Source organism: Dermochelys coriacea, chromosome 11 (assembly GCF_009764565.3).
Source record: "Dermochelys coriacea isolate rDerCor1 chromosome 11, rDerCor1.pri.v4, whole genome shotgun sequence".
NCBI classification, from domain to species: domain Eukaryota; kingdom Metazoa; phylum Chordata; order Testudines; family Dermochelyidae; genus Dermochelys; species Dermochelys coriacea.
In genome coordinates, this window is record NC_050078.2 from 61,996,313 (window position 1) to 62,015,194 (window position 18,882).

An 18,882-nucleotide genomic window follows, 5' to 3' on the forward strand; every position below is an offset into this window, starting at 1 on the left:
ATGTGATCAAGTCATGATAATTTGTACCTAAGGTATCATTAAAGAGTTGCTGATCACAGAAACAAAAATTGTCTATCAAGACTAAGTACAACAGGGTCTCTACTGATCACAAATAGCCAAGACCTCTGTTCAGTATCTCTACTAAAAGATATTGACTGATGATCCACAGCAACCCTTTCAAAATATTAACTAAGCCATTTTAAATGCCAGTTGCGCAAAAAAAAAAAAAAAAAAAAGTGTAGACATTCTACATTAGAGTAATGCCAGGTTTCTTTACAAAATAAAATGAAAAATTCTCTTAATACCATCCTACTTTTAAAACACCACAGTTTTGCACAGGTCCTACATATTCTCACATTTTTAGCCCTTTATTTTAATGAGAGCTCTGTATTTACTTTTTAAAGGACGTTTATGAGGGTGATTGAGATTTAATCTTAAATAATTAAATATATTTTTCGTCTGCCTTCAAACAAAACCATTTAAATTGTTCTTCTCCCCTCCCCGCCCCCCTCAAATTTATATTTCCTGGACAGTTAATTCTCTTGAGGGAATTTTAAAGTGAGGCTCTAGATCCCTGAAAATAAAAGTTTATAAGAGAAGTACTGAAAGTTCCTTCATCTTCCAAGTGTGTGCAGTTTCTCAAGGGTTTTCTTTCTCTTATTCACACCTAACACAAGTGAATTGCTTGTTTCCTGAGGTCATTTGGGGTGTATCTAGATAAATCCCTTCTAGAGCTTGGGGTGAAGGTGAAACTGGGGCAGATTGGGGGATACAGGAGGAGCTGGGGCTAGAGGTATGGCTGGTCTGGGTGCGGAGGGGATGAGGGTGGAGCCAGGCTTGGGGCAGTGTGTGGCTGGGTGGCAGTCCCTCCCTGCCCCCCATCTGGGCTGCCCCAGGCCCCACTGCGCCTCTCCATCATTCCTCTGTGCCCCTCAAGGGAGGGTGCGGCCCACAATTTGGGGATCATTGCATTAGAGAGACGGACTGGGTGTAGTAATGTGTTTTATTAGACCAACTTCTGTTGGTCAAAGAGACAAGCTTTCAAGCTTATGTAGAGATCTTCAGCTCTCTAAACTTGAAAGTTTGTCTTTCACCAAGAAAACTTGGTTCTCACATACTAATATCCTCAGACCAGCATGGTTACGTGAACACTGTCAACAAATCAATATTATGTTGTTGATCAAAAAGGAAAAACTTATATTTTGTTAGAGCTGTTCATAAAGTTTTATATTATACCCCAATAAAAATAGAGTTTAAGAGAAGAAAGTATTGATGAAACAAGTTCTTAAACTGAGTTTTTGGTGTTATGATAAGGAGCTGGTGTGGAAATTTTCAGATAGAGAGAACTAAAACTTGCTGCAAGTGATTTTTATATTTCTTCTTAAAACGCTCTTTTGGATGTTATCCTTTTTGTCACTCATCCTTTGGCAGCTTGCTGTAATGCCTGAATGATGGATATGCCTACTTTCCTCCTCGTTGTGTTTTTATTTCTAATCTATTTGTCTTTTTTTGCTCCTTTGCTGCAGTATCCCTTGCTCCTCCTCCTCCTTCCATCCTACAGGTAACTCCACAGTTGCCACTGATGGGATTTGTGGCCAGAGTTCAAGAAAATAGTAAGTTTGCTTCTTCCTTGTGTTATGATTGGGCATTGGGTATGGCCTTTGTTTTCATGTGTGGAAAAACTTCAGCTGTATGTAGCTAGAATTCTGCTTTTTAATACTTCGCTTTGTTTGGTGAATTTCAAATAAAACAGGAAAAAAACGAACAAGATGAAAAATATTTGTCAAAGAAAATCGGATCATTTCGCCTCCCCATCTCAGTGTTCCTAAATTCTAGCGTTAGGTCCCCATGAAACTAGCTAGGAAGCTCTTGAATAGAGGCCACTACTACTTTTAATCTGCTACTGTAGTTCTAGAGGGTGTTTCATGCTGATCTTGCTGCTTATTTTTAGTTTCAGATACTCCCCCTCCTCCTCCACCTGTAGATGAGCCAGTCTTTGATGAGTCCCCACCTCCACCCCCACCCCCAGAAGATTATGAAGAGGAGGAGGCAGCTGTGGTGGAGTACAGTGATCCTTATGCTGAAGAGGACCCTCCATGGGCACCAAGGACCTATTTAGAAAAGGGTAGGGTTAAAGACAGAGAGAGAGAGAGATGGTGGTATTGTCAGTTCTACAGTCTTTTTTGCTAAAACCCCTAACTTCAGAATTTACCTTTGTTAAATGAGAATCTTTCAATAGCTCTGTTGGTTGCTTTGGATAATTAAGCTTTTATATCATTAATCTGCAATTCCTAAAGAAGTCACCTTCCTGTCAGTCCATGTAATTTGTGATTCTAGAGATTTGCTCTGGCTGGAGAATTGATCCCTTCAGTTGAATCACAATGGTTTTTTTATTCAAACAAATTCTCTAGCATGCCACCATGTGTCTAGTAATATGAGTTGTTGCTATGTAGGACAGGTGTCTTGCACATTGCTTCATTAACACAATACTTGATATTAAGAGTATGCTACTGTGTGGTATCCCATCTGATTTCTCCCCTCTTCCCATTGTACCATTGTGGAGATGGTGCCTATAAAGTACATTCTGCAAGGTTATCTGGAACATAGGACAAGGAATGGACTTCCTGGGCCATTAAGTCCAGTCCCCTGTTTTCATGGGCAACCCATCATATAATCCTGTTCATACATTTATCAAGCTCATTCTTAAAACTAGTTTTAGGTTGCCCATGAACACTACTCCCATTGGAAGGCTTTTCCAGAGAGTCACTTCACATAGTTAGAAATCTTCTTCTAATTTACAGCCTGAATTTATTCATGGCCAATTATACTTATTTGTTTTTGTTACCAACATAGTCCTCTAGCTTAAATAGCTTTTCTTCCTTGTTCCTGCCACTTGATGTGTTTGTGCTTGAGACACAGTAATGATGCTATAGTTAAGACTGCAATTGGCTTTCTGTTATAACTCCAGTTTTAATCTGTCCTTGATCTCTTAAAAAAAGAGACCAGTCTGAAATTTTGCGTGTTACTTTGACAGAGACATGTTTAGGAAAAGTTTCAGGTTTAAGCAAAATATGTTTGAGAAGTGAGACTTCGGAAGGCAAGTACCAGGCAAGCTCCTTGTGCCTCATAGCTGGCATTAGCTTTATACCCAGACTTAGAAGTCTGTCCAGTTCAAGACCTTTCAAACTATGCTGACTTTGTCAGAGTGGTCACCTTCCTTGAGGTAGTTTCTGTATTTTCCCTCAAGCAGTATGCAACCCCCCACTCTCCTCAGGACTGCTGGATTTCGTGAACCTTTAGAAAGGAGTGCCCCTTTCTCAGCAACAGATGTTCAGACATGAGGTTATAAAAGGGCTGCCTTGGGCCAGCCACACCAGTTCATTCCATTCTGTGGTTAGCTGTGTGTGTAGGAACTTTCTCTTGATGGCTGTAGGGATTTATGGGGATTTTATCCAAATCTCCCTTAAGGGTGGTTAGATGGTGGTAAAGTTAGTAAGTGTTAGACAACTTATGGCTGTTGCACACTTAGTTTTTGTCTGCACCATGGACATTGGTGTTGGCTGACCAGACCTCCAGAGACAAGGGCAGATTTTAGTAGTCTGTGCACATTCTACTTGTTGGCTTTGTCTGCAGGATCCAGCTAAGTGTGAAAAAGCTTAGCTGTTTCCTCTTTGACACTTTCGGGAAGATATCTGTTCCCACGGTTCCTCGTGCAGTGTGTGGCACCGCTGTGGTGACAGCACTGACCTGGCCTTACATTAGAATGTCCACGTTAAGTGATTTTGGCATGCTGATGACACACATCAGAAAGGTAATGGTGACTTTCAAAAGCTTATCTCTCTGCCAAACTTAAATGGGAATTCATGGGACAAAGAAAAGGCCCTTCCCAGCCCCCAGTGTTTTGTCCTTGCTAGAGTTTGAAGGCCTCCTGAAAGCGATGAAGTTAGAGCTTCTCACAAAAATAGTTTTAAGAATCTCAGAACGAAAAGTGAGTGCGTGTGTGTATGTAAAGCTTAAATTCCATCTTGACCGGGTACCTTTTTGGGGAATTAGTTGTACTAAATTTCTTTCACAGGCTAAAAATATGGTTAATATAGAGTAGGGAAATGTCACCACAGTGAACAGAAAAATGAAAATTTCTGTTACTGCTACTGAAAACTTTTCCTTGAGAAATCCTGGTTCCAGTTGTGAAGCAGGGCAATGTGCCTATAAATAAATAAAGAATGATATAAAATGTAGCACAGTAAGACTTTCCAACTGTGTGTAGTGAATGTTCGACACTCCAACATTCACGCTTAGGGTTGCCAACTTTCTACTCACACAAAACAGAACACTTGCCCCACCCCCTGCCCCACTCCTCTGAGGCCCGACCCCTGCCCTGCCCCTTCTCAGAGGCGTCACCCCCCACCCCCCTGCTCACTCCATCCCACCTTCACTCACTCACTCAGTTTTACCGGGCTCAGGTAGGGGGTTGGGGTGCGGGGGGTGTGTGTGTGAGGGCTGTGGCTGGCAGTGCAGGCTCTTGGGTGGGGTTGGAGATGAGGAGTTTAGGGTGCAGGAGGGTGCTCTGGGCTGGGACTGAGGGGTTCGGAGTGCAGGAGGGGGATCAGGGGTACAGGCTCCGGCCAGCGCTTACCTTGAACAGCTCCCGGAAGCCGTGGCATGTCCTCGCTCCGGTTCCTATGCAGAGGCATGGCTAGGCAGTTCTGCATGCTGCTCTATCTGCAGGCCCTGACCCCGCAGCTCCCATTGGTCGCGGTTCCTGGCCAATGGGAGCTGCAGATCTGATGCTTGCAGCAGGGGGCAGCGCACTGAGCCTCCTGGCTTTCTACGATGCATTGGAGCCAGTGGGGGGACATGGTGCTGCTTCTGGGAGCCATGCAGAGCCACGGCAGGCAGGGAGCCTGCCTTGTTGCGCTGTGCTGCTGACAGGACTTTTAATGGCCTGGTCAGCAGTGCTCACCGGAGCCCCCAGAGTCCCTTTTTGACCGGGTGTTCTGATCAAAAACTGGATGCCTGGCAACCCTAGTCACACTGCACCAAGAGAGAAAATTCATGCATGCAAGAAAAATAAATGCAGTAAAGTAGCTGGGGAAGAATTGAAGATTGTGAAGAAGCAACCTCTGCCAGTCCCAGCAGACTCCAAAACTGCTGTCTCTTTTCCTGCCTAACTGCCATAAGCGTGTGGTTCAGGAAACACCCAGACTTCACCAGCAGGCTGAGACAGCTTGTCAGACAAAATATCTGACTTGCAGGGTATTTGCATGCATTGCTATACCTAGCGACCTTTCCATGGGTCTGATTGACATCGTTCTATCGATGCACACAGACTCCTTTGTTTGATAAACATTGCTTCAGGTTATTTGTGTCAAGGAGGCTTATTTCCATGAGGGAAGGCAGGAAAAAAAGCCACTGATACAAAGCATTACTGTCACAGTGGAGTGTCTGGAATGGGCATGCCGATTACTGAACTTGGTGCACCTGACATGGAGTGATCAGCTTTTTCTGGGAAGTTAAATCTCTCCGTTGCACTTTCTTCTGTGAGAATAGGTGGCATGTTTTCTTCAGACTAGGACCAGTACAGGTCACTTCTGTAAGTCTTTACCCTTGTTGATCAGATTAATAGTTCACAAACATTTGCTTCTTGCTTCTTACCCTGGGTAGTATTGAGGGCACTCAGCATTCGCTCTGTTTTTGTTGCTTGCTGACACTGCTTATTCTGCGAGGCATTTTCTGTTATGTGAAGCTTACTGTACTGTTAGTGTGTTCATAAGGAACAGTAAGTCCCAAATATTTCATGAGCAGAATTTTCCACATGAGACTTCTCACTTTTTTGGCTGTTGTTGTATTTCGTAACTCCAAATACACTTGTAGAGAGCAATCTTCACTAAAGTTCTGGTGGCCTTGTCACCTGGACTTCAGGAAAACTTTGCTGGTCTTTAATCGAATAAAGGAGACTGCCACTGTTTGTTGTGTTACTAATGCAGGGTTTTAAAGAAGTGTGACGTAGTTGCTAGTTAGAGTAGGACATAAAGTTCAAAGCTGGTGGGCCAGCTGATGTTGAAGTGCAGTTTATGGACACAAACTGCTGTGCATTATATCTGCTTAATCTTTGAGCAAAGACTGTTTGTTTTTTTCTCTGATTACTCCCGTTAGCTGTTGTGGCTCTTCAGTACTATGGGAAAGTGAACTAGATTCTGTTCTGCCTCAGCAGAATTAATTGCATTCCGGTTGCAGGGCAAATATCTGCCCTCAGTTCCAGTTGGGCAACCCCATTGTTTTCAGCCTGGTTGGCCAGGCTTAATTGGAGGCACTCACTGAATCTTTTTGCGATGGATAAACCCAAGTAACTTTCGTATCTCAGGGTGAATTTGCAGTGCCAACTCTTAGGGGAGGAAAAACATCTTGTCTGAATTGAGCAAATTTTGATAGGAAAGGCGGAACCCTAATGAACATGACTCCCCATGAAGCCATTTTAGTTATTTTATTTTGGGAAATTTGGGCACCAAGTAGTTAAGTATCTGAGAAGGTGAACGGTTCCTGGATGAAGGACTGATATCCTCAGATGAAAGGAACCATGTAGGTAGGACTAGACAACCTATGGCATGGGTCGGCAACTATGGCATGCGAGCTGATTTTTAATGGCACACTGCTGCCTGCCGGGTCCCAGCCACCGGCCCCAAGTCGGGACCCCAGCAGGCAGAAGCGTGCCATTAAAAATCCTGCCCGCCCTGGCCCACTCTTCTCCACCCCACTCCCACGGGCGCAGGGTGAAGAAGCTTGGTCCTGCCGGCTGCTGCTGCAGGGCAGACAAGCTCTCCCCTCCCTTGCCTCTTTCCCCATCGTGCTGGGTTCCTGCCTCTCCTCCTCTCCCTCTCTGCCGCTGATCAGCTGATGGCCCTTGTGTGGGAGGGGGAGAAGTGGAGCTGCAGTGCGTGCGCTGTTCCGGGGAGGTAGCGGAGAAGAGGTGGGGAAGGGGGGTGGAATCAGGGCATATCCCCTCCAGCCCCCGGCCATGAGTCGCTCAAGGCAGGGGGCTGGGAGCACGACCCCAGCCCACACCCCCAGCCCTCTGCCCTGATGCCTGCACCCCCCTCACACCTCCCCCAGGCCTGACTCCAGCCCCCCCACACTCCATGCCCTGACTCTTGCACCCCCCACATTCCCACTCCCACGCTGAGCACCAAACGGGAGCTCCTGCACCCCCCACAGATTCCCACCTGCACCCTTTGCACCAAATGGGAGCTGCCCAGGTAAGCACTCCACACCCAAATCTCCTACCCCAACCCTGAGCCCCTTCTCTCATTCTAGCTCCTGGCCAGACCCTACACCCCAACCTCTAGCCTGCTCCTTCACCCCAGCCCTGTGCTCAGTGCACTCCCACCCTCAGCTCAGTGCAGAGAGAGAGAAAGAGAATGGACTAGAACCAGGGAGAAGGTAGGTACCCACTCTCTGTGGGCAGGGCCGGGATCCCAGACTGGCAGTGGCTGAGCGGGGCTGGCAGGAGCTGGCGGACGGAACCCCAAACAGGCAGCGGGCTGAGCTGCTCAGGGGTCCCGGCCGCTGGCCCCACTCAGCCCGCTGCCAGTCTGGGGTTCTGGCCCCTTGCCAGCCAGGGTCCCGGCCACAGGCCCCGCTCAGCCTACTGCTGGTCTAGGTGAACAGAACCCCAGGCTGCCAGCAGGCTGAGCAGGTCGGCAGCATAAGATCAGCATTTTAATTTAATTTTAAATGAAGCTTCTTAAACATTTTGAAAACCTTGTTTACTTTACCTATGACAATAGTTTAGTTATGTAATATATAGACTTATAGAGAGAGACCTTCTAAAAAACGTTAAAATGTAGTATTGGCACGTGAAACCTTAAATTAAAGTGAATAAATGGAGACTCGGCACACCACTTCTGACAGGTTGCTGACCTCTGGACTAGACAGACAAAGGCTAAAGAAGTCAAGTGGGTAAACCTATGATGGCAGGAAGATGACTATACATCAGCCTTCAGAGTGACTCTTCCAAATCTCTTCTGAAAGGTAATGTCAGGATTATGCATGTTCCCATATGGAACAGGGTAAAGGGGGAACTGCTGGTTTGTAAACTATTTCCATTGTGAAAGGAATTTCTGATTCTTCCCTCCTCCCATCCGTTAGCTTTTGCAGAAACCCAAGGCAGGTTCCTTTTGCTTCACAATGGCAGTACCTAGGCAAGTCCTCTAGCACTTATTCTCAGATGCCACAGTAGGGGTAGAGGTTGAGTTTCATTCTGATCTGATCAAGGATCTTTTCGAGGATTCCTAACCCCCGCTTCCCACACAATGATTTTGTTGAGCAAGTTTTTACAGAGTTACAACAACCTTTACACAGTACCCTCAGTCTGTGAATGGAGTACGAGGGGTTAAGGTAGGAGAGTTGGAGACTGACTGACTCTTCTAGATCTGAATGACCGGCATGGGGAAGATTGAGTTTTGAAGCCTACCTAGTTCTGAACAGACAAATATGTAAAAGGTGGCTCCGGTTCGTTAGTAAAGGAAGTTTGGTGCTCTTTGGAAAGAGGAGATCTGAGAGAAAATCAATAATGCAAATTCCTTGTGGGTTGAGGCTGTAGATGACATGGTCATAGGAGTATGTTTTAGACCACTGAACCAGCCAAAATAACTAAGCTCTGAAATGACTGTAAAGGTGTATCTGATATGGAGAGTTGGGGAATGCCCAAAGGGGCAAAAAAATTGGTAATGTCTGCCAATTATCTGATAAAGGAGTATTGTTATAAATTGTTATAAATATAAAGTCCCACAGAAAACGCAGGATTCCAACCTCAAAGCTATCCATATATTACCTGATTGTCTGATGAGGAAATATAATGCAGCCAGTTCTCTTCTCCTGGCACACCCACACTGCTGAAAGGAATTATATCATTCTGCTATGTCTCCCCTCCTCAAGCTTTAATGGCCAGAATTGTACCCTTACCAGCACAGCGGGGCCCAGTAACCTCAGTAGGCCTCAGGTGATGGCTGTTACCTATTAAGTTCAGGACAGCCCTTCACCTGCCAGCACGTGTACCCAGGTTTTAGGCTAAGCAGCCCATTAGGATGCTTCAGATGGCAGTCTTGGATGTACAGTCTTAGCTTCTTGGGGCAGGGAGGAGAAAGCAGTTGAGTGCTAAAATGAAAAATGTGAGTGGTCACACAGCAAAGTCATACAGCCAGCATTCAGTAGACACGGTGTGTGTTTCCTGCGTTTTGAGCGATTTCTGGTTCCAATAGTGTTCCCCATTTTAAGTATAGGAAATGTGTCTCAAACCAGTAGAATCTTTCAAAATGGTATAAATGTTAAGTGCAACCCCTGCACTATTCATAAAATGAGCTTTCTACCTGTGAAATAAACCCCACAAACCAAACTTCCAGGAAATGAGTAACCATTCTGTTTTGCTAGGGAGTTTTTCTCCCACTTTACTAAGGGAAAGAAGTCTTGATTCATCATTATTTCAGCCCTTAAGCACCTAATAGTTCCTTTCACATGAAAAACTTCTACTTGTCATAAATGTGTCCTCATTCCCCTGCTTCTTGCTTGGAGGCTTTGGGAACAAGTGGGGAATCTGGAGATTGTGATGTGTGAAATGCTTATAAGGAGTAATGCATGTATACATTGGATTGCAGTCAGTGGAGGAAAAGAGGCTGAAGTTGGATTTTGTGGGTCTGGTAACAGAAGCGTCCTTGATCAAATTGTTTAAAACTTTTACAATTCTTCACCGAAAGCTACTGATATCTCATTAAGTGTATAAGACAGCTGTTGCCATAGAAGTGGTTTTGTCATGTATCAGCAGTTTTCATTCTATAATGCGCCAGATCCTGTTGAAAAATTACTGTGGATCACACCAATGTGTTGTACTACATATTTATTAGAGGATATATAGAATATATACGGAGTTTATTCCATTAAAATTTTGTTTTAAACATGTTAACATTCATGGGCCATAACAGATGTCTAAACTTTTAATGGTGCAATTACTGCATTAACAAGACTCCAGTGTTTTATCTATCCTTTATATCTTGTGTTGATAAAGAATCTTGAAACTACAAAATATAGCATTAGCTGTTTTTGGGGGGAAAAACTGTATTCATACTGAAAGTGTGTCTGTCCAGAAGAAAATACTTTAAATTTGAAACAAGAATGCTTCTCAAGGGACAAGATCCTGCTTCAGTCCCCATCTCTGACTTTTATGGGCCTGTGAATGAGAACATCTGAAAGCAGCAAGGTAATTGTAAATGTCCCAGCAGGCAATAAGTGTCCTGATTTCAGATTCACAAGGTAAATGATGTTGGGGGAGGAAGGGATTTATATTGGATATATAAAATAGAAGAGGATGGGGTGGGAAATGAACTCCCTGGTGTTAGTGCAGGGGCCTTGCCAAAATCTAATTCAGATCCTGTCTCTTGGCACCAAATGACTAAGGAATTGTGTTAAAAAACAAAAGAACTTGATGATGAAATGAAAATAACGAGAAAGTGAGGTTCTTCCAATGTATGATGAGCAAACAGCTAAACAATAGTTCAGTGGGATAAGAGAAACTCAAGGAGATTTTGAAGGCAAGGGTGGATACCACTTTGAATATGAATAATTTGGTTGCTGTACAAAAACAATCTCTAGATATTTTACTGGATTTGGGAGAGGAGGGAAGTGCTTGAAATTCCTTTTCTAACATGTCAGGGCAAACGAGCTCTAAAGCCAAAGTTCTACATTGAAGCGGACTTTCATACTAGAGGAACTTGTGCATTTATCTTGCTGTGAATGAACAAAGCTTTCTCTGCTGCAAAATAATTATTTCCATGGCAATGGCTTCTTTTATTATAAACAGGATTGTCTGTGCTACATGATCAAGAGAAGAAAAAACTGTTTTTTTTTGACAGACAAGGTGGACATTCATTTATCCCCAACAATTAGCAGTAGCAATGCCAAAGATTTTGTGTAGCTTTTTGTATGTCTAAACTTTAACTTGATAGGAAAGAACTTCTGAGAGACCAAGTGACTAGCTTACATATGCAGAATTTGAGGATGTAGAAGCAGGAAGTGCCATGGATCTAGATTGTGGCTGCTCTAAAGCGTGTGGTTCTGCTCTGAAAAGTGACTAGAAATGGCACCTTGGGGTTCTGTGTCTAATAGTGCACAGCAACTCTACACAACAGTTTGGGGTAGGAAGTGGATACCAGTTCCAGTTTAAACTGCTTGGTGCAGTTATTCTGGGGTTGTTAAATTTGGGTAGGGCACCGTGTGATTTTAATGACCATTGGCAGTCAGAACTTCAGTTTTTCTCTTCCAAAAGGCCATCCTGTGAGCACCGCAGTGCCTTACCTAATCCCCAGGATGGGGCCCATGCTAAGGAAGATTCTTAACCAAATAAAGCAGATGGTAGGAATAGATATTTAGAGGGGAGAAATCCATGCCATGTAGGAAGGGAATCTGGTCTTATCCTCCCATTTCACTTTCAGAATACCAGGATCTGGGAGCAAATCTTGGATAGGTTTGTGGTCAGTTTGTTATAATCCATCAGAAGATTTCTGTCAAACCAAATATAGTTGTCTAAAAACTATGCAAAAATCATCAGCTGGAAAAAACCGCTTATTATAACCCAGTGGATAACTGTATTGTTAATCTTTGCATTGAAGTGTGTTCAGCTACACTAAGACTTGTTAGAGGGAAGGTTGCCACCTGTTGAATCCCTAATACTACTACTTCAGCATCTGGAGCTCTCATTGAAATGCTGGCCCTGACTCCATATAATTTAGGAACTCTGCCAAGATCGGAGCTTGAAGTGGTGTGACTGCAGACAGAAGGATTAAGTGTTCTTTGAGAATGAGGAAAAGGTCCCAGTGCAAAAGTAATTCACAGAAGGAACAGATTACAAGGAGAGATCTATAGTGCAGATTTAATTTTTTCTTTATATAAAAAAAGTCATTTTATAAGAGAATCAAGCAGCCAGACTTCCATTATTTCCTCATGGAATGATGAGGAAACGTATGTTAGTAAACTAGAAACGCTGAATATTTTCCAAATTATCAGAAGGGAATGGTGCAAACTGGCACCTGAGAAAGTAGGGAATTAGAAGGTACCATCTAAACAGATGGATTATTGATCCTCAGTTAAGACATTTTACTCTTAAACTTAAACTTGTTCTCCTGACTATTAGATAGGACAGGAACATTTTAGTTAAGAGAAAAACACATTAAAATTAGGATCAACAGATTCACCAGGAGCTTTAATGTATTTTTAAATAGGAATTTGGGAGGATTGTATCACACAAACCAGAATATCCTGATTAAATAAAAATGGTTTTCAATGCTAAATTTCCAAGATCAAAAACAAATACAATCATGTTTTATTCCCTTAGAATGGTACATCAAAAACTGGTAAGAATGCATTAATTTACAAATAGAGGAATGTAAAGAAGAGCCTATAATGCATGCTTTTTTAATGCACTTTGTACAAATGAAATAATTGTACAGGTCAATATTGCACATATTAACACTTTACAAGGTAGCTATTTTGACTCTCATTGCACTGTGGTTATGAATTTTGTTGGTCATCCTGAAAAAGCCAGTGCCTATAGCAAACATTTGTCCTGAACTTCTCTGTGACTTCCTTCAATGAAAAGCTTAATCTTCTGTTTGCAAAATCATAATGAATTTTGCAGTACTCCAGGACACTTGACTCCTGAAGTCATGCTGTTAATTATTTCCCCCTGGATTTTAGTCAGATAACTTCTGTTAATTCGCTAGCATAAAGAGTCAGGATATCTGTGCAACATGCATTTTGTTTCAAGGCCAGTGCCAGGTGTGCCAGTGCCAGCTGCTTGAAGTGATGATTGATGCAATTTGCTAAAGCAGTATTCAGATTTTGGCATGGATAACTTGCTTTCTGGTGCACATTGTCATAGGAATTAGACATGGAAAAAATCTATTGGGTCACCCTCTCTCTTTCCAGTACAGGAAAGTCCCCTGCTTAATATTTCCCAATGGTTTAACCAGAGTGATTTGGCTTCCATCATGTCCCTAAGAAAACTATTCCACAGCTTAATCTTTCAACAAGTTTTTCTAATATCTAGCCAAATTTTCCTTTAAAGGATCATCTGATTAAGATTTACTTCAGCAGACCCCCCACTCTTTGGATAATTTATCTTGGCACTATGAGTCCCAGAGCTGGGGCTGCACATGTGCATTCACAGACTGTGGTATATTTGGGATTGAGGTTCCATGGAAATCCAGAGCTCCTACTTCCCCAAGTTCTTTTCCTACTACAGTTGAGAATTGCTCCCGGAATCATTTCCCCTTCCTGACTTCATTACAGTGCTGTTTGTTCCTTTTTCCAGCCTGTGTTTGGACAGGTAATTAGTTTGCATTTTGCTAATCTAGGCATTAGTAGCTTTGCATTGTGTCTGCGCCAGTGTGGGGCCAAACCAAACTTTGTCTAATCCTACTGTGTTTATCCAGTGATGGATCTGGAAGATCAGATTCAAGAAAGCTTTGAGTTTTTATATAAATGATGAGAACAGCCAGAGTTAAATCCATTAGGATTAGAAAAGAAGCCCAGCATCAGTTGAGAAGTTTGGAAGGGGTTTGGAGTGGAGCAAATTCTGAGATACCTCAGATGAGTGGGTGAAATACAGTTTTGCCAGATTGCTTTAAACACAAGAGTGCTACACACTGTGGCCGTTGTAGTTACATTTTCTCCTTCTCCCACCAGTACCTTCCCTTATTCAATGTTTATTTTTTCTCTCTCTCTCCTCCCTTTCCTAGTCGTGGCGATTTATGACTACACAAAAGACAAGGAGGACGAGCTCTCATTTCAGGAAGGTGCCATCATTTACGTCATTAAGAAGAACGATGATGGGTGGTATGAGGGTGTCATGAATGGAGTGACGGGGCTCTTCCCAGGGAACTATGTGGAGTCCATCATGCACTACTCTGAGTGAAGACCACAGGTGCAGCTCTGCACCCTGCTCCACAGGAACTGTCAGGGCACCTCAGCTCTACACCAGCCCCTAGGGGCCCACCCAAGTGAACTGAATGAAGGATAATTGTAACACAACCACTCTTGTTTTTTGCTTTTTTCATTATACAATAGCGATTTGAGTTGTTTGAACAAATGGCTCTTCCAGCTGCCAGCAGTGGCTGTGCCTGACGTTGAATAAGCCGACCCGTTCAGATGTAGATAGTGGAGATGTAACGAACTTGTTGAGTAGCTGATACTTGACTAAAATTCAGACTGATTCATGTGTGATCTGGGATCTTTCTCAGGAATACTGTATGCCCCTGTGATGATATCTCTGGCATTAGCGCCTGGCACCGGACATCCTGGATGCTAGTGCAAAGGGATTAATGTAACTGGAGGCTCACAGAGCTGGCTTGGGTTCACTTACCTTTCAGTTTAGATAATTAAGATGGATGCAGCCCAGAAGACCTCACCATTGTGTAATCGTAGTCTTTTGACTGCCCCAGGTTAGATCTGTGTTATGCACTGCTGTAGAAAGTGATCCCCATTGGCATGAGCTTCCAAACTGCTGGGGCGGAGGGGTTAAGCTGAACACAAATGCAGTTTGTGGTGAGGGGGAAGTTAAGTTTATAGGTTCCTAGGGAGTCTGAGGCTAACTCTAGGAGTTAAGGTTTGAATCTATTCGTGCATCCTTGCATGAGACAGATCATTCATCCTAAATGTCAGTATTATGCACAGTGTAATTTTTAAAAAACCCAATCAGGTCTTGTAAATTGGCTCTTTTGTACTTTGGTTCCAGATCTGAGTATATGCTGTGACCGCCCTGTGCAGAGGCAGGACAAAGAGCAGTTGTCGTCTTCAGGTCTATTACCAAAATCTCCTCTCAGTGGAAGTAAAAAGGGCTGCCATAAGCTTTGGTTTTCCATGGAAAGCTATGCACAAAATGGTCATTATTTTAGCTCTTTTCCCTACCCCTCCCAGTGTTTATAAAATAGTAAATACCTTTCATAGCTATACCTAGCCAGGTGTGAATCACACACTGTAAAGGTTTCACGGACACTTGTAGGTTGCTTTTTAATACTGTCTCAGATGAAAATGCCGCCACTTGAGTTGGCTTCTTCACAGATCAGCGTAAAGAACTCTGAATGGTCATCTGTGCCAGTTTAGGAAGAACTTCAAACAAAAGAGGAGTGTTAACGTAATTCATTAACACAGCAAACTGATTGACCTGCTGTTGTAGTCCCACCTTCTGGAGGAGGGCAGCCTATGTACATTTAGTCTGAGCTCCCATAATAGGGAGATACCGAGCAAGGTTTCTTCCTGAACTATTTTTATTTGAGCCAAGGTGAAATTCCAGCCAGTACCAACAGTGGCTTATTCAAGTCTAGATAATGCTGCAGCTGTCTGCTAAGGCATGTGTATACAATGGAATATTGCAGGGAGAGTAGTAGAGATAACTAACTGGAGGCTGGTTTTCCTTCCTTCTTAGTAAAGTCAAGCCAGTCTCATAACTCATAGCTCGTGTGATATCTTGCCTGAGATGTGCATTTCGAACAAGCAGGGACACTTTGGCTAGATGGGACCTTTGCTAAACTGATGCATCAATCTGAGGGGGCGGGAAAGGAATGGACAACTTGTGCCATTCTTCCTTATACTCCTGGATATAAAGTCTCCTTGGAGCTTTTCTGCCTCCCAGTACTCAGCTGGCACTGGAGCCTAGATGCTGTCATGTCCTTGTCAGGAAGCTTCTCCACTTAATTACCCCTTCTAGCTGTCTGTTGCAAAAATAGTTTCATTGAGCTGCAGCTTTCAAGCCCTGCCACTCTGCAGTCTGCCAGGGCTCATCTCATTGCTGCCTATCTGGATGGTGGCAATTGCTTGATGAATTAGGTGACACTGACTCAAAAAAAAAAAAAATCCCTTTTGGGTTTTTTGTCTCCTAGTAGCAAAATGGATGAAAACAGACATTGCCGGGTGTCTTTGTAGGAGTGTCTGGGTGAGAGAAAGCTAGGCAGTTACCTTACACCATGCTTGGGCTACTGTTAGATTCTAAGGCTTGGCTACACAGGAAGTTGTTATGAAATGACATAGGATGTGAATTTGAAGTACAACAGCTATTCTGGGCCATTTTGTCATATAGAGGAGCCCCAAGGGCATGTCTGCACTGCAAGTACTAGGGGAACCCACCTGCTCACAACATGGCTAAAGCACAGCTGCATTGTGTAGTGTAAATGCGGACCCCACCCACACCTCAGAGTGCTTGGTGAGATGGGCACATGGTTAGGGTCCCATCTACTCCACAGACCAGATGTTCTTTTTCTGAGTCTGAGACATCGATGTTGTAAGTGGTGCCCTGATCTGGATATGCTTGTGGTACAGACTGGGCACAGAATCAATATTCCTTAAACGAGCTGTTTCCATTGGCAAGATGTCTGGTGTGGCGAGCTCACAAAGCAAAGGATTTGTAGAGTCCAGAATATCCTGACCCCTTGCCAGCAGACAAGATGGTGCAGGCAGCTCCTCGCCAAAGTGGGCTTGTGTTTTGTTTGTTCCCTGCTGACAACATGACACTTACGAGGTGGTTCATCCTGCAGAGCTGCTGGGGAGGGAGTTTCTGGGTCACCTCCTGCTGGTTTCATGCTTTTTTATGCAGTACTAATGTTGTAAAAAACACTTGTTGGGTTTTATGCATATTTTTTATTTTGTACAGTTTTGAATTCTGTAGATTGTCCAGGGATGATGCTATGTAATGAGCATAGACCAGGCCCAAAGTAATTGGATTTTGTATGTACTCTTACATAGACTGCATGCTATTAACGTCAGTGAGGGTTGTGTTTCCAATTCTATCATTTGTAATCCCTCCCCCCATCTCCTTTTCCCCTTTTATTTAAAAGGGATGGGGGCTTGGGCAATAGGCTATTCAAATAGAGGCAGAACTTCTTTGCACAGAGTCCTGTCAAAGCTAAAATGAAGGTGTTAAGAATTACAAGCTGTTGATCATTCAGTGTTTTTCTCGCTTTAGAGGCAGTGGATGGGTAGTAGAAAAGGACACAGCAGAATAGCCCAAAGGTCAAAATACTAATTCTCAACACCCCCCCCCCCCCAAAACACTGCTTTTTTCCAATCCACAAAAAGTAGGGGTAGATTGTAGATTTGTCTCCCTTTACTCTAGGTGAAGTGTAGCAAAGTCAGGGGCATCTCCTCTCTCCCATGTAAGTCTCAGGTTACCCGTGCCCCTCTTTTCTCACTCAATGCAGTCCCTCATTACTGTGAGGGTGGGCCAGGCCACGATCTGCGCTGCATAGGGAAATGGGAATAGTTGCAGGATGTCAACATGAGGGGTTTTCCTAGGACTACAGGTAGCGACACCTGGGCTAAAGCGTGCTGAAAGTCCTGTCATTGCTTGCTGGTATATTTTTGGGGGGTGTGGGAGAGCTGCTCTTCACACAACACAATTTGTTCAGTGAGGGATGCTCACCTTTTGCCAGCAGTGCCAGAGGCACCAGTCCGCCCCTCTTGGGGGGGGGGGGGGGAGAGATGGGACAGTTTTTGCAAGGTGGTAAAATAAACCCTGCCCTTTGACGCTGAGTCCAACATTGCTGTGCTGTCTGGTAACAAACTCTGAGCACACTCCTTGGGGCTTTTCTGCTGTGTGCCAGTGGAGACTAGGATCTAGTCTTCCTAAAGGGCTTGTGTTTCTAGTCTTAGCCTGCTGCCCTAACATTAGAGAGGGTTCCCCTACAGAAGATGGGGCTGTGAAATTGGGGCACTGTGTAAGTTGAAAATTACTTAGGGCCCTGCCCCACTGGGAGCAGAACAGGGCATGTAAGAAATGGGGCAGAGTGATTAGGGTCTAAGCTATGAATGTTGAAGCCCTCTGCTCAGGTAATCACTGCAGGACACCAGGAGCTGGTTTCCAAATGAAGGGAGCAGCACTATAGGTACACTTTGGCCATAGCAGTTTTTGAAAACGGGAAAGTGCACAGATGTTGCATTTGCCAAAGGGGTAATCTTGCTTCATGCCTCTCTAGTGGCAAAACCAAATTTCCTGCTCTGGCAGCCTGATGCTGAATTTGCATTTTTCTGGATAATGCTCTAATACACAGTGGAGAAAATAACGCAAGATTTTTATATTCAATAGCTGACCTCACTAGTTCCATGGACCTAGTGCTTTATTTTGAAACTCCAAAAATAGTGCACCCCAGCCCCATCTTTAGGAAGATACTTGAAAGCTAAATCAAAGACCATGGTCCACTTCTGCTTTCATTTGTAATCAGTGTGTTCTGTGCAACTTCCATGGCCAAAAGTGGAGTCTAAGGGTACAGTAAACATGCTGATTCTATTCACACATTGCACTGTTGCTCTTACAAGGCACGTCACAACAGGGTGTTTGATAAAGCCTCTGTGGCAGGCTGTTAAGAGGTAGCCTTTCAACCCACCACCTGACTCGGCCGATAAAAAAGAGAGCTGTGTACAAATTGGTTTCAAGGTTAAGTGCTGACATCTGAGATTTTTGTGAACAAGTGCTTATTTTCATCTTTGAAGAGTGTCTTTTGCAACTTGTAAGAACACATGGTTCCTATGACTTTTCTGGAAAAACATCACTTGTCCTTTTCCTGTACATTTTTTTCTTCAAAAAATAAAACACCCAATTTGGCTCAGTCTAATAAGCAATTTTTGGCTCTGTAGCTGAGTTTGAGTTTGGTAGAGTAAGTTACAAAACATGCAGGGGAGTTGTATGCCATCAGAAAACAGTTCCTGAGTGTGTGCCATTCAAACCACCTTCCACTGACTGGGGAACTTAATTCCAAGTACAATTAAAAAATTTAACTATTGCTGTGTACTAAACCCTCTTGTTACAAGTCCTGAATAAAAACACAAAGCACACATCCAAGTGTCCTG

The 18,882-nt window shown here is 43.7% G+C and overlaps 1 protein-coding gene across 19 annotated transcripts in view; it reads left to right on the forward strand.

Moving 5' to 3' along the window:
• ABI2 (abl interactor 2) overlaps positions 1 to 18,650 on the forward strand; it is a 108,832-nt gene extending 90,182 nt beyond the window's left edge. For all 19 annotated transcript variants that reach the window (XM_038422610.2, XM_038422600.2, XM_038422602.2 and 16 more), the window contains 3 exons: positions 1,527 to 1,613; positions 1,952 to 2,125; positions 13,785 to 18,650. In XM_038422610.2, coding sequence (XP_038278538.1) covers positions 1,527 to 1,613; positions 1,952 to 2,125; positions 13,785 to 13,960 — 437 coding nt within the window. In that variant the 3' untranslated portion in view covers positions 13,961 to 18,650. The remainder of the gene's footprint in view (positions 1 to 1,526; positions 1,614 to 1,951; positions 2,126 to 13,784) is intronic.
• The last annotated feature ends 232 nt before the right edge of the window (positions 18,651 to 18,882 follow it).